We start from the raw sequence: 18,090 nt of genomic DNA on the forward strand, positions 1-18,090 counted from the left end.
ATGTGTTAAGTATTTCCGTGTTGCAATGCTTTTGGGAATGTATAAGAATGTGTGCTTCGATAATTAAGGTTGTTCAGAACTTGCAATGCTAAGCCACGGGCTAGCTTTCTGAACCTGGCTGCTAAATAAACTTTTCCTGTATCCTGAGAAGTCTAACGCCTGTCATTTTCTGCAACAGGGTAGAAGGAAAATGCCCATTTCAAAAGTGATTCAGTTATTTATCAAAGCAATCTAGGCTTTTTACAGGCTTCTGCATGGATTTTTTTTAAAAAAAGATATCCCCTCTTTAAGAGTTGTGTAACCTTCCAGGAGTCAGTTTGAAAAAACAAAAACAAATCAGAAACTCAAAGTGGGCTGGAAACAAGATAATTAGGACAAAGTCCGAAACATTTGCAATAAACTCACAAATCATCTTGGGTTGGGTTGCCCAAGAATCATTTAGAATATAGATAAGAGATAGAACATGCTCAGATGATGATCCAGCCGCAGACACCCTCCCCCCCAAGGGATTTATATTTTCTGGCCATAACTCTGAATCAAGTTGTTCCTTTTAAGCAGAGGTGGGAAGCCTCCAGATTTGGGGGTCACCAACATGTAGCAGTTCATTTCTTGGAGGCTGGGTGGGGAATATTGTATTTATAATGAATAAATATATTATTGATATTGAGAGAGTGGAATTTGATCCTTGTTTATGAGAACTTAGTTTCTTTCCTGGAATCGAAGTGACCGACCAGCCTCATTTTCACTTTCTGCCGCTGCTGCTGTATAAAAGCCCCGAGACGAGCGCAGGAAGAAAAAGATCGCGCAGAGGTGCGAAGAGAGTCGGGGGTTAATCCAGGCATTTCTTTGGAAAGACGGTAAAAGGGGGGACCGACCGAGGGGGGTGGCTGCTTCCCCCAACCTCCCCTCCAGGCTTCTGTCCTTCACCACAGCGGCAGGAGCTTTCTGGGCGTGGGGTCCTCGGGGCGGCTGGATGGGCCCCCTTTGCTGGCTCTGGCCAAGCAGCTGCGGGGATCCGGGAAACAGAAGCGCCCTTGGAAATCGGGATAGGAGGCAGGAAAGGCTGGCGGGAGGGTTTGTGGGATAGAGAGGTTTCTCCCCAGCGGTCGGTGCGGGAGGGTGTTGGAGGCGGTGGGGAGGGGGCTTCTGGGCAGAAATGCCTCTTGGGAAATTGCGGGGAAGGTGGTCCCGTTTGCCCCCCCCACTCCTTTCGGACGGGTTTGCCACTGACGGCTGGGTTGGATCTGGAGACCCCCTGCCCTTCAACTGAGTGGCTTCTGGAAATCTGAGAGGAAGAGATGGTTGAGGAGGGATCTGGGATTACAAAGCTCATGTGCTCCCTGACATGGGATGGGCTTGATGTCACCTGGAAGTCATGAAGTGTCTTTTATAGTCCTTCTTTGGAGAGAAAGTTCTTGCAGCTGCCACATCTTCTCTGCAGCTGCATCCCCTCTTCCAAAGCCAGGATGGAGGCTCCGGTGTGCCTGATTGAGAACAGAAGAAATCGCCCCCATGTTACTCCGGAGGCCCTTCAGTTGCTCTCAGACATCCGGAATCCGGTGGTGGTGGTGTCCATCGTGGGACCATATCGCACGGGCAAGTCCTATCTGATGAACAGGCTGGCTGGCAAAAATTCAGGTGAGGAGGATTGAGATGAGACAGGGCAATATGGACAAGGGCAAAACCTTTGTGGGAAAATAAACACCCCCAAATCCTGGGTTTTCTGCTCTGATGGACAGGTATGGAGTCCAGGACTTTCATTTTCCAAAATGCCCATTGTGGTCCAACAACAATGAATGGACCTTTTAGGCTGATGTGATCTTGCAGAATTTTATCATAAACTTTATGATAGAAAGATTACAAAATGTCAGCCTTGTGGGGAAAACCAGTCAGGAAACATGACCAAATGAGCTATCTTTACATTGTTGTGAAGCTGCCTTGACAAATGTTGCATGTCTGAAAGTGCAATTCTTCACCCATCTTTACCACTGGAGAAACTAGGGAGGGTCCCTTCTGAGCCTCTTGTCCCTCCAAGTATTAGTCGGCAGCCTGTATTGTTTCTTATCTGATTGTTGTTTAGGTAGCATCTCTCTGTCCATCTCCCAAGGATTTTCACACACACCATTACAGAGTGTTTTTATTGTTTATATACATATTTATAAATCTTTTCTGATGTTTTTTAGTTTCTCAGAAATGCAGACCCCTTATCTTTTGAGGATTCTTGTGCTTTTTCATATATTGCAAAATGAAATATATTTGATAAGCATTTTCATCTGGAAACGGCACCCAAGCATAACTTCCTGTTTCCAGGGGTAAATTCAGTAAAAAACCAGAAAAATCGGTGGTGAGAACCTGTGTCTTATTATTAACCGTAGCTCACATATTAAAAGATGACCATTTGGGATTTAAAACATATTACATTTTTCCATTTGTAGGTTTCCCTTTGGGCTCCACAGTGGAAGCAAAAACGAAAGGAATCTGGATGTGGTGCGTTCCCCATCCGGACAGGCCTAACCAAACCCTTGTCCTGCTGGATACTGAGGGATTTGGTGACACAGAAAAGGTGATTTTGTATTTGTTTATTTCTTTGTATAAAATCACACTGATGAAACATCTGTTTACAGGTAGTCCTTGACTGACAACTATTCATTTAGCAACTATTTGAAGTTATAGCAGCACTGAAAAAAGTGTTGCATTTACAACTATCACAGCATCAGCATGGTTATGTGATAAAAATGTAGGTGCCTGGCAACTGGCATGTATTTTCCATAGTTGTAGTGTCTCAGGAACTTTCGACAAGCCAGATAAATGTGGGAAACTGAAGTTGCTTGTATGCACCCCTCCCCAACTGTGATTTGAAACTCCTGCAATGCATGGCCTCAAATTTTCCTAAACTACAACTCCCAGCACCCTGCGATTGTCTGAACAGATGAATGACTCAATGAACGTATTCTTGGTTGGTGAATGAATGATATTTCATTCTTCTAAGAAGTTACCTTCTGATACGCATAGATATACTCAACAGAAGTCAGAAACAGATCATAACTTATTCTTTTTCCTCTTTAGGGCAGTCCTGAAAGTGATGCCTGGATCTTCGCTTTGGCTGTGTTTCTGAGCAGTACCCTTGTCTACAACAGTATTGGGACCATTGATCAGACTGCCCTGCACAAGCTTCAGTATCCTTCTAAAGAATAGCTTTGTTGCGAGCCGGCGGCGAGTGGGTGGCGAGTGGATGGCAGCTCTGGGGCAAGGCCGGAGCCGGTGAATGGTTCATTCCCCAACCTGGGCAAGGCGGGTGGCGGCTCTGGGGCCTCCAGGAATGGCACATCCCTGGGGCCCCACCCCTGACCCCAGGTGAAGAGCGAGTGGGCAGCATGCTTGCTTACCTTTGGTGAGCTGAACAGTGATGGTGAGGCACAGAGGTGACAGGCAAGGTGTTTAACTGGGCCACATGGCCAACTGAAGGCAACATATATAGGGCTGGGACGGGTGGGGCAAGTGGTGGGTGGGCAGTTGGGGCGAGCAGGTGGGTGGATGGGTGAGCAAGCAAGTAATGGGCGAGGAGGGTGAGTGAGCAGCGACTGAACAACCAAGCAGGAGCCAGCCAGCAGTCGCTACCAGTTTGGTGACCCAGTCCAAATTTCCCCTACCAGTTCATGCAAACCAGTGTGAACCAGCGCGAACCAGCTGAATATTACCTCTGCCTTGTCTACGTAATTTCCAAAATCATCCACTACTTTTTCCCACATGCTAAGCTTCATTAGATTGAATGTTGACTGGCTTACATTTTTGGGTATTGTGGAGACACAGAAATGGATTGAGGCAAGGAATAGGTGAAGCCTGTTATTAGAACCCCATTGTTCATCAACATGGATAATTTTGTTTTATCTTATGGAAGGTGATAAGAAATTATGAAATTTAAGAAATGAGGTAAAAGATTAAGAAAAATAAATATAGAGTAAGAAAAAGAGAAATGGCAGAGAGAGAAAATGTGAGTTATTTTGTTTTAAATAATTCAATACATTCAAAATGGTTTCTCGCTCATCAATCAATCCCACCCTTATTGCATCTAAAATTAATCTAGCACTTTTTGATTCTTTCAGAAATCTTTCAGTAGATGTATGGCATCTCAGTCTTCTTAGCAGTAGAGAAAAGGGAAAAATCTACCGGTAACCTAAACCATATGTTAATTATATTATATCTATAAACAATATATTTCAATAAATAATGATTGGAGAGAAACTAGTCTTTTAGTGTTGCGCTGTATCATCTGTAGAATTAATACTCAACAGTCAATATTAAGAAAAGAATTTTGGCAAATAAATAAAAATACTGAAACTATCATTTCAAATAAATAGTTTTTAGGGACCAATCAAGTCATATGCTTCTCCTTACTTGACTATATCTGGCTTTATGGTAGAGGCAGAACTGAGCTTTTCACAGATGTTTTCTTTTGATGTCAGCCTTATCAGGTAGACCAGAGTGAGAATCAGACACTACTTTTATTAGAACAGCTATAGTTACAACATCTTGACCATCTGATTGTGCTTCCATTCCTCCCTCTTTTTTCTTCTCAAGAATTGAGTTGGGAGCTATCCAAGGTATTTTTGCAGTCTCCTTTACTGGCCTGGTCAAAGTTTCACTTATTTGATGGTTCTTCTCTCCATCCTTCAAGACCATCCTCTTTAATAACTGTACAAGTATATTGTTTGATTCCTAAACTGGGTCAACAGTTTTATGATGGAGCTGTCTAAACATATCAAGGCCAAGTCTTCCTCCACTCCTGGAGATACAGATTCTGAATTTGTTTGCTTCTTTCCAACATTTGTCTGGGCTGCGCGAGATTTCACACTTGTGCTGCAGCTGGATGGGAAATCCATCACAGAGGATGAATATCTCGAATATGTTCTGAAATTAAAAAAAGGTACTGATGACAAATTCAGTGTGAAGATCTATGTGGTCATTTGAATAAGGATTAGGAGCCACCGGGACTAAACTGTTTAGGGAGGATAGACCTCAAGAAGAAAAAGAGACACCAAAGATCTTTGGTCTAGAATGAAGGCACCAGACTAGAAATCAGGAAATTGTAGGTTGCATTAATGCCTTAGGTATGAAAGTCATCTGGGTGCTTTGGACTAATTACTAGACATCCTGATAATAGAAAACAGTTATATTAAGAATTCTCTGTTGGAATGATTGAGAATCTGCCATTCTACCTGATTACAGGACATTGTAAAATAAGACTCAGCAGATATAATAAGAATAATTGAATCTAATAAATAGACAACAAAATACCCAGTAGAAATCTACTGGGTAGTAGATTTCCAGTAGGAATCTACTGGGTAGTGGATTTCCTTAGGAAATCTATTTTAAGGTCAGTAGTCATGGCACTGAAATATAAACTGATATAAAAATATAAACAACTTCCTCAGTTGTTCCCTGACCACATTATTTGTTGGAAAACAAGCAATGGTATTATTTCTTCAATGCTCTGTTTTTTCGATTAATCTAAATCAGGGTTGGAATTTCAGAAGACACCACATGGAATTTCGGATTGCAACTTGCATATACTTTGATGGCTGAGTTGACACTTTGAAAGATTAAATCACCCTTAATTTGTACATTGCTTTTCCACAAAGTCCTTCTGAGCATATCACAGTGCAGTGTGTTAAATAGAGTTTATCTAAAATCCCTGATTTGGAAAAAAGAAAAACTCACATTATAGATTTGTGGCCTCTATAAGAGAGGAAGGGTGGCCAAAGTAAGAGGAGATACTTGTATTTGGAAGGATAACAATTAAATAGTGCTAATTAATATGGATGGGGACTTTCCCCAGTGAAATGCCCACTGGGAGATGCAATCAAGATTTACTTGTAAGATGGACATGTTGCTTTCTAGGTGACAGCAAGAAGGAGCAGGCATTCAATCTGCCACGGAAATACATCCGACTGTTCTTCCCCACCCGGAAGTGCTTCGTCTTTGATTGCCCTACTACACGTGAGAACTTATGCAATGTGGAACAGATGTCGGATGATCAGCTGCACAAAGGTTTTGTGAAACAAAGAAAGAAATTCTGTCATCATATCTATGAAACATCTCAAGTAAAGACTCTTCCAGGAGGGCACATTGTCACTGGCAACTGTGAGTCCTTCTAGCTCTATTATAATTATGCTTGGTTGCATACTGAGCCAGATGTTTACATGGATTTGGCACTTTTGTCCACCTATCAAGTCCTCAAGGATCTGGGATAGGCAGATGTGCATGTTTGATAACATTAAAGATATTGTCTTGGGTTGTATGCTGGTCCGAGTAAAACTGCCATTTGCAATTGTTTGATGGGGATTTTTTCAATGTTGATAGTGTTGAAGTGATGCTCCAGTTGTTTCGGATTTGCATCCCAGACATCTATTACTATTGGTTCCACCTTTGCTTTCTTCTGCCCCAGTCGTTCTATTTACAAGTCTGGGAATTTTGTTATCTTCCCCAGTCCTTTCTTTTCTATTCTGCTGTCTCCATGTTCTGTCATTTCCGCTATTCAGACTTTTTGTCTTATCAGCTATTGTTAAGTCTAGAAGATCTGTGCTCATTATGCCTCATTCTACTGAATGAAGTGTCCTCCAGAAAGCCATGCAGGTGGGAAAATTGGGCAGTGACCCATCCATCCTAACTGGCAAGCGTGTCCCTACAGTACTTTTTCAAAAGGCAACTGGACTTTCTTGGTTTTTCATTGAAGGCATTTCGACCCTCATCCAAGAAGCTTCTTCAGTTCAGCTCAGTTCAGTGAACTGAAGAAGCTTCTTGGATGAGAAGAGAAACATCTTCAAGGAAAAACCAAGAAAGTCCAGTTGCCTTTAGAAAAAGCACCCTTGGGACAACCATGACCTGGATGACTGAGAAGCCCCATAGATGATTGGCAAGCATGTTTTGGCGCAATGCCTTAAATTCTTTTCTTTTTTTAATAATTTTTTATTTTTTATTTTCAAAACAAACATCCTTCTTTACATGCTGTAGAAAGTTGGTTACAAAAAGACTTTCGTGCATCTCTCCCACAGTCAACAAATATAATTCATATTAACTCAAGAATTTTAACTCAGATATTTATACTTATTACCATGATCATATTTCCATTTTAATTTGACTTTAATTATTTAAACATCCTTCATCATAAAATATACCAAGATTTAATACATAACCACATACTGGCCTTTCATTTACTATTTCTAAAATCCTCCATTGATGCTGAATCCTTATGTCCTATTCTAGCTAAACATCCATAATATTTAATAACAAAATTTTCTAATCCTCCTTTCCAAATCACTGTTTATAATTTACATCCAGTTTCCTTATGTTATACCCATATCTATATTTACATTGTTATCCTTATCCCTTCTTTATTTAACTATATCCTGTATCATAACAGTTTCCCCCCGATAATCAAATCTTTAACTGTATTTAACTTAGTTCTTTTTATTTATTTATTAACCTATATATATAATCCAAAGGAATTTCTAATTTTCCTTTCATGAGTACCATTCAGTATTCATATTCAATTATTACTCATCATGACACTACACATTGTATATGATAGTAACATTATCAATTATTTATTTGACTGTATCTATTGTCACTAAATTCACTAAGTTTAACTAGTTTTAAATTATACTCCTCCATCTACCAATCTGTATCTTTCCAGTAGCAAAACAGTCTCATATCTTCTGCCATTTGTGGTGTCGATCCTCTAATCATCTCCTTAATCAACTTTGTATGGACTCCTCTTAGCAACTCCTTGCTTATAAAATCTCTCATGTAATCTCGATGCCCTTCTTCTGTTTCCTTAATCAGCTTATTTTTAATTGTCAGTGGTGTTATCAATGATATTGCTAATAAAATTTCTCCCTTTAAGTCCATAAATTCTTTCGTTTTTTCTTCTTCTGTATCTTGCCATCTGGGATAAATTTCCCCTCCATTTAATTCCCCTTTCAGTATTTCACTTTTTCCATTTTCAGAGACAAACCAATCACCATAAATAGCAGTAAATTTAATTTCTTTATATTCATTTTCCACTCCAATTTTTGGGATTTAACTACCACATTTTCCACTTGATAAGCATCCTCAACTTCTTCATCTTATTTTGCTTTTAGATGCTCTAAGTCTTCCAGCTTCTTTTCTATCCTCTCATATGTATTTGATAGTTCCTGTATTTCCGAGAATATCTTTTGCAAACTTATTTCTTTCTGCTGTTGAAATTGTTCCATCATCTCCAACTAACAAACACAGCTGCTCTGGCTTGGAAGGTTAATAAAATTAAGCATAGATTCACAATAATGTTTTGTTTTCACTTTTTTCTGGTTAAAGATATACTTCAAAGGACATCTGTGTGCTCTCCTTCTTATCACTCTCTATAACCAAGCAGTGAGACCTTGTAGTGCTAAACCAGAATAATCAGTGAGAGAAAAAAAATGCTTTGTTTCAAATACACAAACCTTCCAGCCTCCGAGTAGCAGTATTCTGTTGCACTTTTCTTTGTTTCTTTTTGTATCTTTTTTGTATTTCAAGTTTTAAAAAAAGTCCAATTCTTAAATGAGTTAGGAGAACACCCACAATAATGAAAGAGGGAAATTTTAGTCCATAAATTATAGAAAATAATAAAAGAAACAAAAAATAGAAGAAAACTTAATTCATTCATTTTAAAAGGCTTGCATAAATCCCATCTGTGAAGATAGCTTTTAAAAAGTAAGGCAACCCCCGTCCAAAACCATACCAAATTTAATTCTCCCCCTTATTTTTTCTGTTCTTCAATTTAAATTAGTTATTAAGTTTTTTAATAGGCAGTCTCTTTTTAAAACGGTAAAAGTTCCTCCCCAGCTGGAAACACTTTCTCTTTCCGTATCCTTCCATTTTTGCGCTGCCCCGACTTCATCCGCCTTGGCTAGATTTTTTTGTCACCAGCTTGAAGAACTTCTCTTGCATCGATCAGGGACTTTGCGATGTCCCTGAGGTCAGTAAGAGATATTCTTCCTGTTCACTGTCTCTTTGGGACGGTTTACGCCCGATTGGACCACCCAGAGACAAAAGTATCAGCTGCGGTCTCAGAGTATCGAAACCACACGTCCGTATCATCACGACATTGGCTCCTCCCTCCCGCAATGCCTTAAATTCTTGAGTGGGCCACAATGAGTAATGATGGTTGAAGATGTCTGGCTGATTGTCCAACAATCTGTACTATTTTACTCCATGCAGTGTTGGCAAAGTTAGTCAAGTTCTATGTGGATACTATCTCAGTGGGAACATTCTCTGCCTGGAGAATGAAGTCTTGGCCTTGGTGGAGATTGAGAACAGGGCAGCCGTGGAGGAAGCTGTTGCTCACTATGCGCAACTGATGGAGAAAAGTGTGGAGCTACCCACTGAGACTCCCCAGGAACTTGTGGATGTACACAAAAAATGTGAGGAAGAAGCCCTCAAGAAGTTCATGGCTCGTGCTTTCAAGGATGATAAACGTCTGTTCCAGGCTGAACTCATGGTAGGTAATCATAAGACAGCAACCTTCATAGAGGATATTTGTTTATTTGTGTCAGAAGCGTCACAATTAAAATAAGGCAGGGGTGTCACACTCAAGGCCCAGGGGCCAAATTTGGCCTGTGAGGTTCTTAGATCTGGGCCACGGGATGCTTAGGTCTGCCTTATGCAGCCGCCCTAGCAACAACAAAGGCCCAGCCCGTAGTGCCTATACCAGCAAAAACTGAGTTTGTGAGCCCATTTTCCCTGGCAGAGTGCTCGGGCCACCACAGCCGCCCCCAACATGAGTGACGTGAAGCCGGCCACACACACCCTGCCCCCCCAAGGTCAAACACAACCCTGATGCAGTCCTCAATGAAATCAAGTTTGACACTGATTAAAATATGTACAAGTTAAATAGATCTTGCTCAGAAACTAGCAACATTAATTGTGTTTTGTCACATTGCCATGAGGTCCTCAAGTGTGTACTGATGAGGACATGAAGGGAAGGTATACATCTATGTGGCTGTCTGCATGTCACCACAATCGCAAAGTGCAAAGGCCAATGGATAGCCCCATTTGTCCAGAGTGTCTCTGGATCTTGTTGGATCCATGTGAAGTTTATTCAAGATTTCCATCCTGCTCAACTTTCTCCAGACCCAGGTGCCAGATCCAACCATCCCGTGTTGGTTCTTTGTAGCTTTCCATAGGTCCTCTATTCATAGACAGTATTTAAGGCTTATGGGTCTGTGGGATCTGCTATCCTGGCCTCCAGTATCTTCTGTATAAGAATGGGTATGTAGACAATATTTAAGGTCTGTGGCTCCTGATGGTTGGCCTCCAGTAGTTTCTCTATTTTTAAGAATACAGAGCGTAGTATTCTTGTTATAGTTTCACAAAGATTCTGTAGATTTTCTTCATCAAGTGGAGGATGGCTGCCACCAGATATTTTGTTTAGAAACATTCCTGATTGCCCAGAAAGATACAAGATGAATGCGGTTAGGAACTGCCAGTAAGATTGACAAGATGGCAAGCAATGTCATCATCAAGCTTTTATGGACAATCATGTTCCTGCTCTAAAGATTAAATATTCTTTTGTTAAGTGTTTCTCAACCTTGGGGGCTTTAAGATGTGTGGACTTCAACTCCCAGAATTCTGGCTGGTAATTCTGGGAGTTGGTCCACACATCTTAAAGCCTCCAAGGTTGAGAAACACTACTCTAGATAAATTGAAGGAAGAGCAAGAGTCATTTCAAATTGTGATGAAGCTCTGTTTAATCACGGGAGATCACCCAAATTTATACAGTGTACGAACATGGATTTATTTGTCAAGTCTCAGCTCTTGCTTTGTTTTGTTTTATTCCTAACAGAAAACTGTGAATAGCAAAAAGGAAGAGTACTGCAGCAAAAATGAGCGGGAATCTTCTGAAATCTGTTCAGCTTTATTGAGCTCACTCTCTGAGAACCTGGAGCAGAACATCAAGAACGGAAGCTACTCCCGATCTGGTGGCCACCAGGAATTTGTAAATGACCTCCAAAAAGTGGAGAAACAATTCTTGGAGACACCTAAGAAAGGAATAATGGTACAAAATGATGAGGGTTGCCAAATTAATACTCATTTTGTCGCTCTCATCCTCCGGGGAGATTGTTGGTTTACTTTGGATTGGTTTACTTTGGCAAAACTTCTTTCTCATTCTATACTGCTCCTGATTATTCTCTTTTCCCCTTTCAATCAGGCAGGGAAATTCCTGAAAGAATTCCTCCAGAGCAAGGAAAACATCAGCAAAACCATCCTTCAATGTGATGTGAGCCTTCAAGAGAAAGAGAAGGAAATAGCAGGTAAACTTGTGAACAAGCTCTTGGATGATGGTGGGATGTTGGTTCTGCTTTGAAGGTGGGAAAAGAAGGTGGGAAAACCTGATAAAGGTGGATTTATCTTTAAACCCATCACTCATCGGGAAAAGGCTTTCCTCTCCATTTAACTTGATAATAGAGAGGTTTTCTTTTTCTGCCATATTATCCAACATTTGTAAATGTACTCACATACTCAGGCAGTCCTCACTTAAAAATCCCTCGTTAACGACCGTTCAAATGTGTGACAGTTCTGAATGAATAGAATGTATAAATGGTCTTGCAATTAAGGACCATCAAAGTGTCCAATAGTCAGGTGATCATCATTTGCAACCTTCACCATGTTTCCAACAAGTAAAGTCAATGGGGAAGCCAGCAGGAGGTTGAAATGCGGACCATGTGACATCACCACAAGATGATGCAGGATTTGCTTAATGATGTCAGCCAGACCTGCTAGAACTGCTGTCATTAAACAGCACAGTCGCATGATGTTGTATTTTATGATTGAGTAGCCAAGTGATGAAGATTCTGGTCCTAGTTAGTATAATTAATCAAAGATTGCCTGTATGCCAAATATATTTATTTATTACATTATTTGCATGCCATCAAGTGTAGCCAACTTGCAAACCACCTGCCGATGTCTCTCTCTCTTTTACCCTTGTCTAGATGCAAAGATGAAAGCAAAAAAATTAGAGGATGAGGTTCAGAAGCAGAAACAGGAAATGTGGCAACAGAAGTTTGAGGACCAGAAACAGAGTTATGAGATGACCCTTCAGAAGCTAATGGAGAAATTGGAGGAAGAAAGGAAACAGATGAAGGAAGAGCAGGAGAAAATGATCCAAAGGAAACTGAAGGTAACACTATAATCTCAGAAAGATTTTGTAGTAGTATGTTAACAAACAAGTAAACTTCCAAAACTGAAAACCAATGGATTGAGGACTAGTGTATCACAAGTATGTCTTTCTTATTTTGTCTCATCCTCTCCACTTTAAGTCATTTTGATTTGGTTAAACACATTTTTTTCCATGGATAAGTCAATGGGACTATGTAAAGAAAGCAAATTATAGAATTGGTAAAAGGGGGAGCAGCCTAAAGGTTTCTATGGTCAGGAGGATCTGCTGTGAAACAGCAATGAGGAACAGAACTAGTCACAATAGTTCATAGCGCTTCCAGAGTTTTCGTATTGGTCTTTAACCAAAGTCTTGAAGAATGAAGGCAGCATTTCAAACGTTACAGGTAGCCCTTGTTTACCAATTACCTACTCTGCAATTATTTAGAATTACGTCACAGGAAAAGAAGATACATATGTGTTCTGACCCCCCCCCCCCCCAGCTTGTGAATAAACCAGAACACAGGCTTGGCTGTTTGCCACTGTTTAATTACTGAGATAATGAATCCTTTGGCTGAGAGCCCAGGCAACTCACTTTCAATAGCGTAGCTCAGCAGCAACCCAGATAGTTCAAATGAAGCAATGCAGATAATCGAAACAAACAGACATGGTTAGAATACAGACAGATTTTCTTCACTACTAATTCGAATGGTTGTTTCCTGCAAATGTACCCTCCCAACGCCTCACCTATAAACTCTCTTGGGAGGGGCCAATCCACAACCACCTGTGAGACTCCCTACGGAGTTGCTGCTTCCGTTTCTCAGCCCTTCTCAATTTAGAATCAGGGACAAACTTCCTTTGATCCTCCCCACTGCTCCATGCCTCAGGCACCTCCTGGTGGCCAACCAGTCTCTTTGGTCCCCGCTCTGAGTCTGAACCCTGCCCAGGGTCCTCCACAACATCCAGAGCAGACTCATATGGTTCCTCGCTATCGGAGTCCATCAGCAGCTCAACTGGATCCTGCTGGGCCATAACACTATCCCTCACTACAGGGGGCCTTCCACCGGGTCTGACACTTGGAGTGCATCCTCGAGGGATATTGTGCATGGTAGGCTCGCACTAAAGCAGGGGCATGCACACATCAGCCCAAGTCCCCCCATCCGGCCCATCGTCCTTCCAGTCCACCATGTACTAGAATCGTCCCTTTAGCCATTTCAAGTCCCGAATCTGGACCACTTTGTGTGTAAGCTGCTTCTCCGCCTCATGCGGTGATGGCTGGGCGGAGATGGTTGGTGGAGAGGACAAGCCGACTGCTCAGGGACCAGGAGCGAGCGATGGAACACCAGTTGCACTCACATTGAGCATGGCAAGGTCAGGCGATGGGCCACTGGGGTGATGAGGGCCTCCACCGGGAACAGCCCAAGGTACCGGTGGTCCAATTTTTTAGCTGGCCGGTGGGACGGAAGGTGTTACATGGACAACCATACGCAGTCTCCCACAACCATCTCAGGCACCGCAGGCCGAGACCTGTCCTCCACCCTCTTGTAGACCTCTTCGGCTTGAGTCAGATAGTGGCACAACACTTGGTGGAACGCCTGGAGCTCCGAGAGGATGTCTTTCACTGCGGGGACCATGGAGTCGACTGGAGTAAGAGGAAAGTAGCAAGGGTGGTACCCGACGTTAGCCAGGAAGGGCCTCGCCATGTGGAGGTGTGCTGTGAGTTCTTAAATGCAAACTCCGTCGCGGCCAGGTAGTCCACCCAGTTATTCAGTTGCTGATTCATGAAGCAGCACAGGTAGTGCTCCAAGATCCTGATCACCTTCTCCGTCCCCCTGTCCGTTTCAGGATGGTGCGCCGAGGACAAACAAATGTGGACTTCCAGAGCCTCCATCAGACCTTTCCAGAACTGGGCCGCGAACTGTGTCCCATGGTCCGACATGACCCAATCGGGTAGGCCATGTAGCCGGAAGATGTGTTGGATGAACATGTGGGCGGTGGTGCGGGCTGTTGGCAATCTCCAACACGGAATGAAATGTGCCATCTTCGTGAGCATGTCCACCACCACAAGGACAGTGGACCCAAAGATGAAGGCAATTCTGTCAGAAAGTCCATGGACACGGCTCCCCGGGGTCTGTCTGGGGTCGGCAATGGCTGAAGCAACCCTGTTGCTGACTTGGCCTGCCGACACTGTACACAAGAGGTGACCTACGTCTTTATGTTGTGTCATGAGCGGGCCCACCAAAAGGTACGGAGACCAGGTTCAAAGTCTTGAAAAAGCCAAAATGTCCCGCCGCCGGATTGTCATGGCAATGGGAGAGAATAAGTCCCTGGAGAGGCCCTGTGGGCACATAGAACCTGTCCTGTTACCTCAAGAGATCATTGTCGAAGGTCCATAGGGAGGCCGGCCCTACCCCTGCCTTCCGTTGCTCCACCCCCTCGTCATACCGCTGCGCATCTGGTATCCGAGACCGTAAGTCCACGGGTTTGTGAACTGCAGTGAAGGATTTGATGGGCAAAACTGTCCAGGGTGGAAGTGGGTCTGCAGTGCTAGAGTACTCAGGTTTCCTGGACAGGGCATCCGCCCTTTGGTTGCGCACACTCGGAATGTAGGTCACTTGGAAGTTGAACCGGGCAAAGAACAGAGACCACCGGATCTGGTGCTGGTTCAGCTTGCGTGCTGTTTTCAGGAACTCTAGATTCCTGTGGTCCGTCTGGACCTTGACTTTATGCCTGGCCCCCTCCAGGTGATGCCTCCAGGCCTCAAACGCCACCTTAATGGCCAGCAACTCCTTCTCCCAGATGGTGTAATTGCGCTCGGAAGGATTGAGTTTCCGCGAGAAGAAAGTGCAAGGGAAAAGGGTACCGTCAGGGGCATGAGCCTGCAGTAACACCGTGCCCACCGCAATGTTGGACGCATCCACCTCCACCACAAACGGATGATGGGGATCAGGGTGCTTCAGAAAAGGCTCCTTCATGAAGGCATGCTTCAGGGCCTTGAACGCATGTTGCTCCGTAGGCCCCCAGCAAAATGGCACTTTCTTCTGCAGGAGCTGAGTGAGGGGCGCGGTCAGGGAAGCGAAGCTGGGGATGAAGGTCTGGTAGTAGTTGGCAAACCCGAGGAGTCGCTGGACATCCTTCGCTCACCGAGGAGTTTGCCAACTGCACAAAGACTCTACCTTGCCCTGCTCCATCGCAATTCCTTCAGGGGAGATACGGTCCCCCAGGAACTCGATAGTAGTCTGCCAGAACTGACACTTCTCCAGCTTCGTGTACAAACGATGCTCATGGAGTCGTTGCAGGACCAGATGTAGGTGCTGCTGATGAGCCTCCTGAGAAGCCGAGTAAATCAAAATGTCATCCAGGTAAATGACGACAAACTGGTCCAAGAGGTCCCGGAAGATATCATTCATAAAATGCTGGAAGACGGGTGGGGCATTGGTCAATCCAAACGCCATGACTGTGTACTCAAGATGTTCGTACTGGGTGCCGAAGACCGTCTTCCATTCGTACCCCCCCGGGACTCAGACCAGATTATAGGTGCCACAAAAGTCCAGTTTCGTGAACACTGTCACCTCCTGGAGACGCTCCAAAAGCTCAGGAATCAGGGGCAGAGGGAATGCACACCGTGATTGCATTCAAGCGACGATAATCACAACAGAGTCTCAGATCCCCAGTCTTCTTCTTAATGAACAAGACCGGGGCAGACAGTGGCGAAGAGGAGGGCCGGATAAAACCCTGGATGAGGTTATTGTCCAGAAAGTCTCGCAATGCGGCCAACTCCAGCTCGGACATGGCGTACAGATGACCCACAGGGAGTTGCGTGTCCGGCACCAAGTCAATGGGGCAGTCATAAGGCCGGTGCAGCAGCAATTGGTCTGCCTCCTGCTCGCTAAAGGCGTCCGTGAACTCCGATAAGTCCGCCAGCCAGGACACCATGGGCAAACTCAGCACCTGGCCTGCACAGACATGATGGGTGTGGTCGACACATTGCAGGGACAGGAACGTGACCAGGTTCTGGGAGCAATAAATCTGGGGGTCGTGCGCCTGCAGCCAAGCCAAGCCCAGGACCACGGGGAAATGCAGGCCCAAAGCAATGTAAAACTGGATGGCCTCTTCTTGATCCCCAACGACCAGGTGCAAGGGCTGTGTGGGGGCCTTCATAGGCCCAGACAGAAGCATCAGGGACAAACTGCCTTTGATCCTCCCCACTGTTCCATGCCTCAGGCGCTTCCTGGTGGCCAACCAGCCTCTCTGGTCCCTGCTCTGAGTCTGAACCCTGCCCACATCATCCAGAGCAGACTCATATGGTTCCTCGCTATCCGAGTCCATCAGCAGCTCAACCGGATCCTGCTGGGCCACAACACATATGGTAACTGGCCCTTGACATTGTGGCCATCACAGCCTCACCATGGTCACATGATTGTGATTTGCACATATATTTCCAACTTTTACAGCATCCTAAAGTAACACAATTGCTATTTGCAACCTTTGCAGCCAATGTCTGATAAGTAAAGTCATTGGAGAAACCAATAGGAAGTTACACTTAATAACCTGCAGTGATTCAGTTATTGACTGCAGCCAGAGCTGACATCATAATTCAGTATAATCATATGCTATCTCGCTTAATGACTGTACCACCTAGTAACAGCTGAAACTGATAAGAAATAGAACTTGCTCAGATAATAGTCAACCTGCAGATTCCCCCCAAGAGATTTATGTTTTCTGTCCATAACTCTGAATCCAGTTGGTACCTTTCAGCTGAGCTGGGAAGTCTTCAGATTAGGGGGTCACCAACATGTAGTGATTCATTTCTTGGAGGCCGGGTGGGGAATGTATTATATTTATAATGAATAAATACATTATTGACATTGAGAGAGTGGAGTTTGCTCTTTGTTTAGGAGGAATTGGCCGCTTTCGGCTACTGCGGCTATAAAAAATTTGTGAAAGGAGCACAGGAAGAAAAAGATCACGGAGGGCTGCGAAGAGAGTTGGCGAGCGATCCATTGATTTCTTTGGAAAGACGGTAAAAGGGGGATCGACTGAGGGGGGCATCTGCTTTTCCCCACCTCCCCTCTGGGCTTTGATCCTTCGCTGCAGCAACAGGAGTTTTCTGGACTTGGAGTCCTTGGGAGTGGCTAGATGGGTCTCCTTTCTGGTCAAGCAGTTACAGGGGATCCGGGAAGCAGAGACGACCCCTGGAAACGGGGATGGGAGGGAATGAAAGGCTGGCTGGAGAACCATTGGGGACCATATCGGACCTGGGTGGGCAGTGATCAGAGGCTGTGTGGGGCTCCGGGGAAGTTGGGGGGATGGTGATCCCATTTCAGCTCAGGGACTTGGGGACCCATGCATCACTCCCTTTGGACTGGATCTGCTACTGGGAGCTGGGTTAGTTCTGGACACCGGCTTCCCTTCAGCTGAGTGGCTCCTGAAAGTCTGGGGGGGAAGATGGCTTGAGAAGGGATCTGGGATTACAAAGCCCATGTACTCACTGACCTGGGCTTGATGTCACAGGTCATGAACTTGGGGGAGAGTCTTTTATAGTCCTTCTTTGGGAAGAAAGTTTCTGCAGCTGCCACATCTCCTTTGCAGCTGCATCTCCTCCAAAGTCATGATGGAAGCTCCGGTGTGCCTGATTGAGAACATAAGAAATCGCCTTCATGTTTCTCCGGAGGCCCTTCAGTTGCTCTCAGACATCCGGAATCCGGTGGTGGTGGTGTCCATCGTGGGACTGTATCGCACGGGCAAGTCCTACCTGATGAACAAGCTGGCTGGCAAAAATTCAGGTGAGAAGGACTGAGATGAGCAAGGGCAATATGGATAAGGGCAAAACCTTTGTGGGAAAAGAAACATCCCCAAATCCTGGGTTTTCTCCTCTGATGGACAGGTATGGAGTCCAGGACTATCATTTTCCAA

General features: G+C 44.2%; 1 protein-coding gene across 1 annotated transcript in view; it reads left to right on the forward strand.

The window, feature by feature from the left end:
• Window positions 1–774: 774 nt before the first annotated feature.
• Window positions 775–18,090, forward strand: part of LOC116515691 (guanylate-binding protein 4-like) — a 32,534-nt gene continuing 15,218 nt past the window's right edge. Inside the window, 13 exon segments of the mRNA XM_032227856.1 lie at window positions 775–857; window positions 1,442–1,638; window positions 2,436–2,563; window positions 3,067–3,176; window positions 4,734–4,924; window positions 5,899–6,141; window positions 9,241–9,279; window positions 9,282–9,520; window positions 10,865–11,077; window positions 11,231–11,333; window positions 12,012–12,199; window positions 17,073–17,197; window positions 17,767–17,960. Coding sequence (XP_032083747.1) covers window positions 1,467–1,638; window positions 2,436–2,563; window positions 3,067–3,176; window positions 4,734–4,924; window positions 5,899–6,141; window positions 9,241–9,279; window positions 9,282–9,520; window positions 10,865–11,077; window positions 11,231–11,333; window positions 12,012–12,199; window positions 17,073–17,197; window positions 17,767–17,960 — 1,945 coding nt within the window. The 5' untranslated portion in view covers window positions 775–857; window positions 1,442–1,466.

Source organism: Thamnophis elegans, chromosome 12 (assembly GCF_009769535.1).
Source record: "Thamnophis elegans isolate rThaEle1 chromosome 12, rThaEle1.pri, whole genome shotgun sequence".
Lineage (NCBI taxonomy): Eukaryota > Metazoa > Chordata > Lepidosauria > Squamata > Colubridae > Thamnophis > Thamnophis elegans.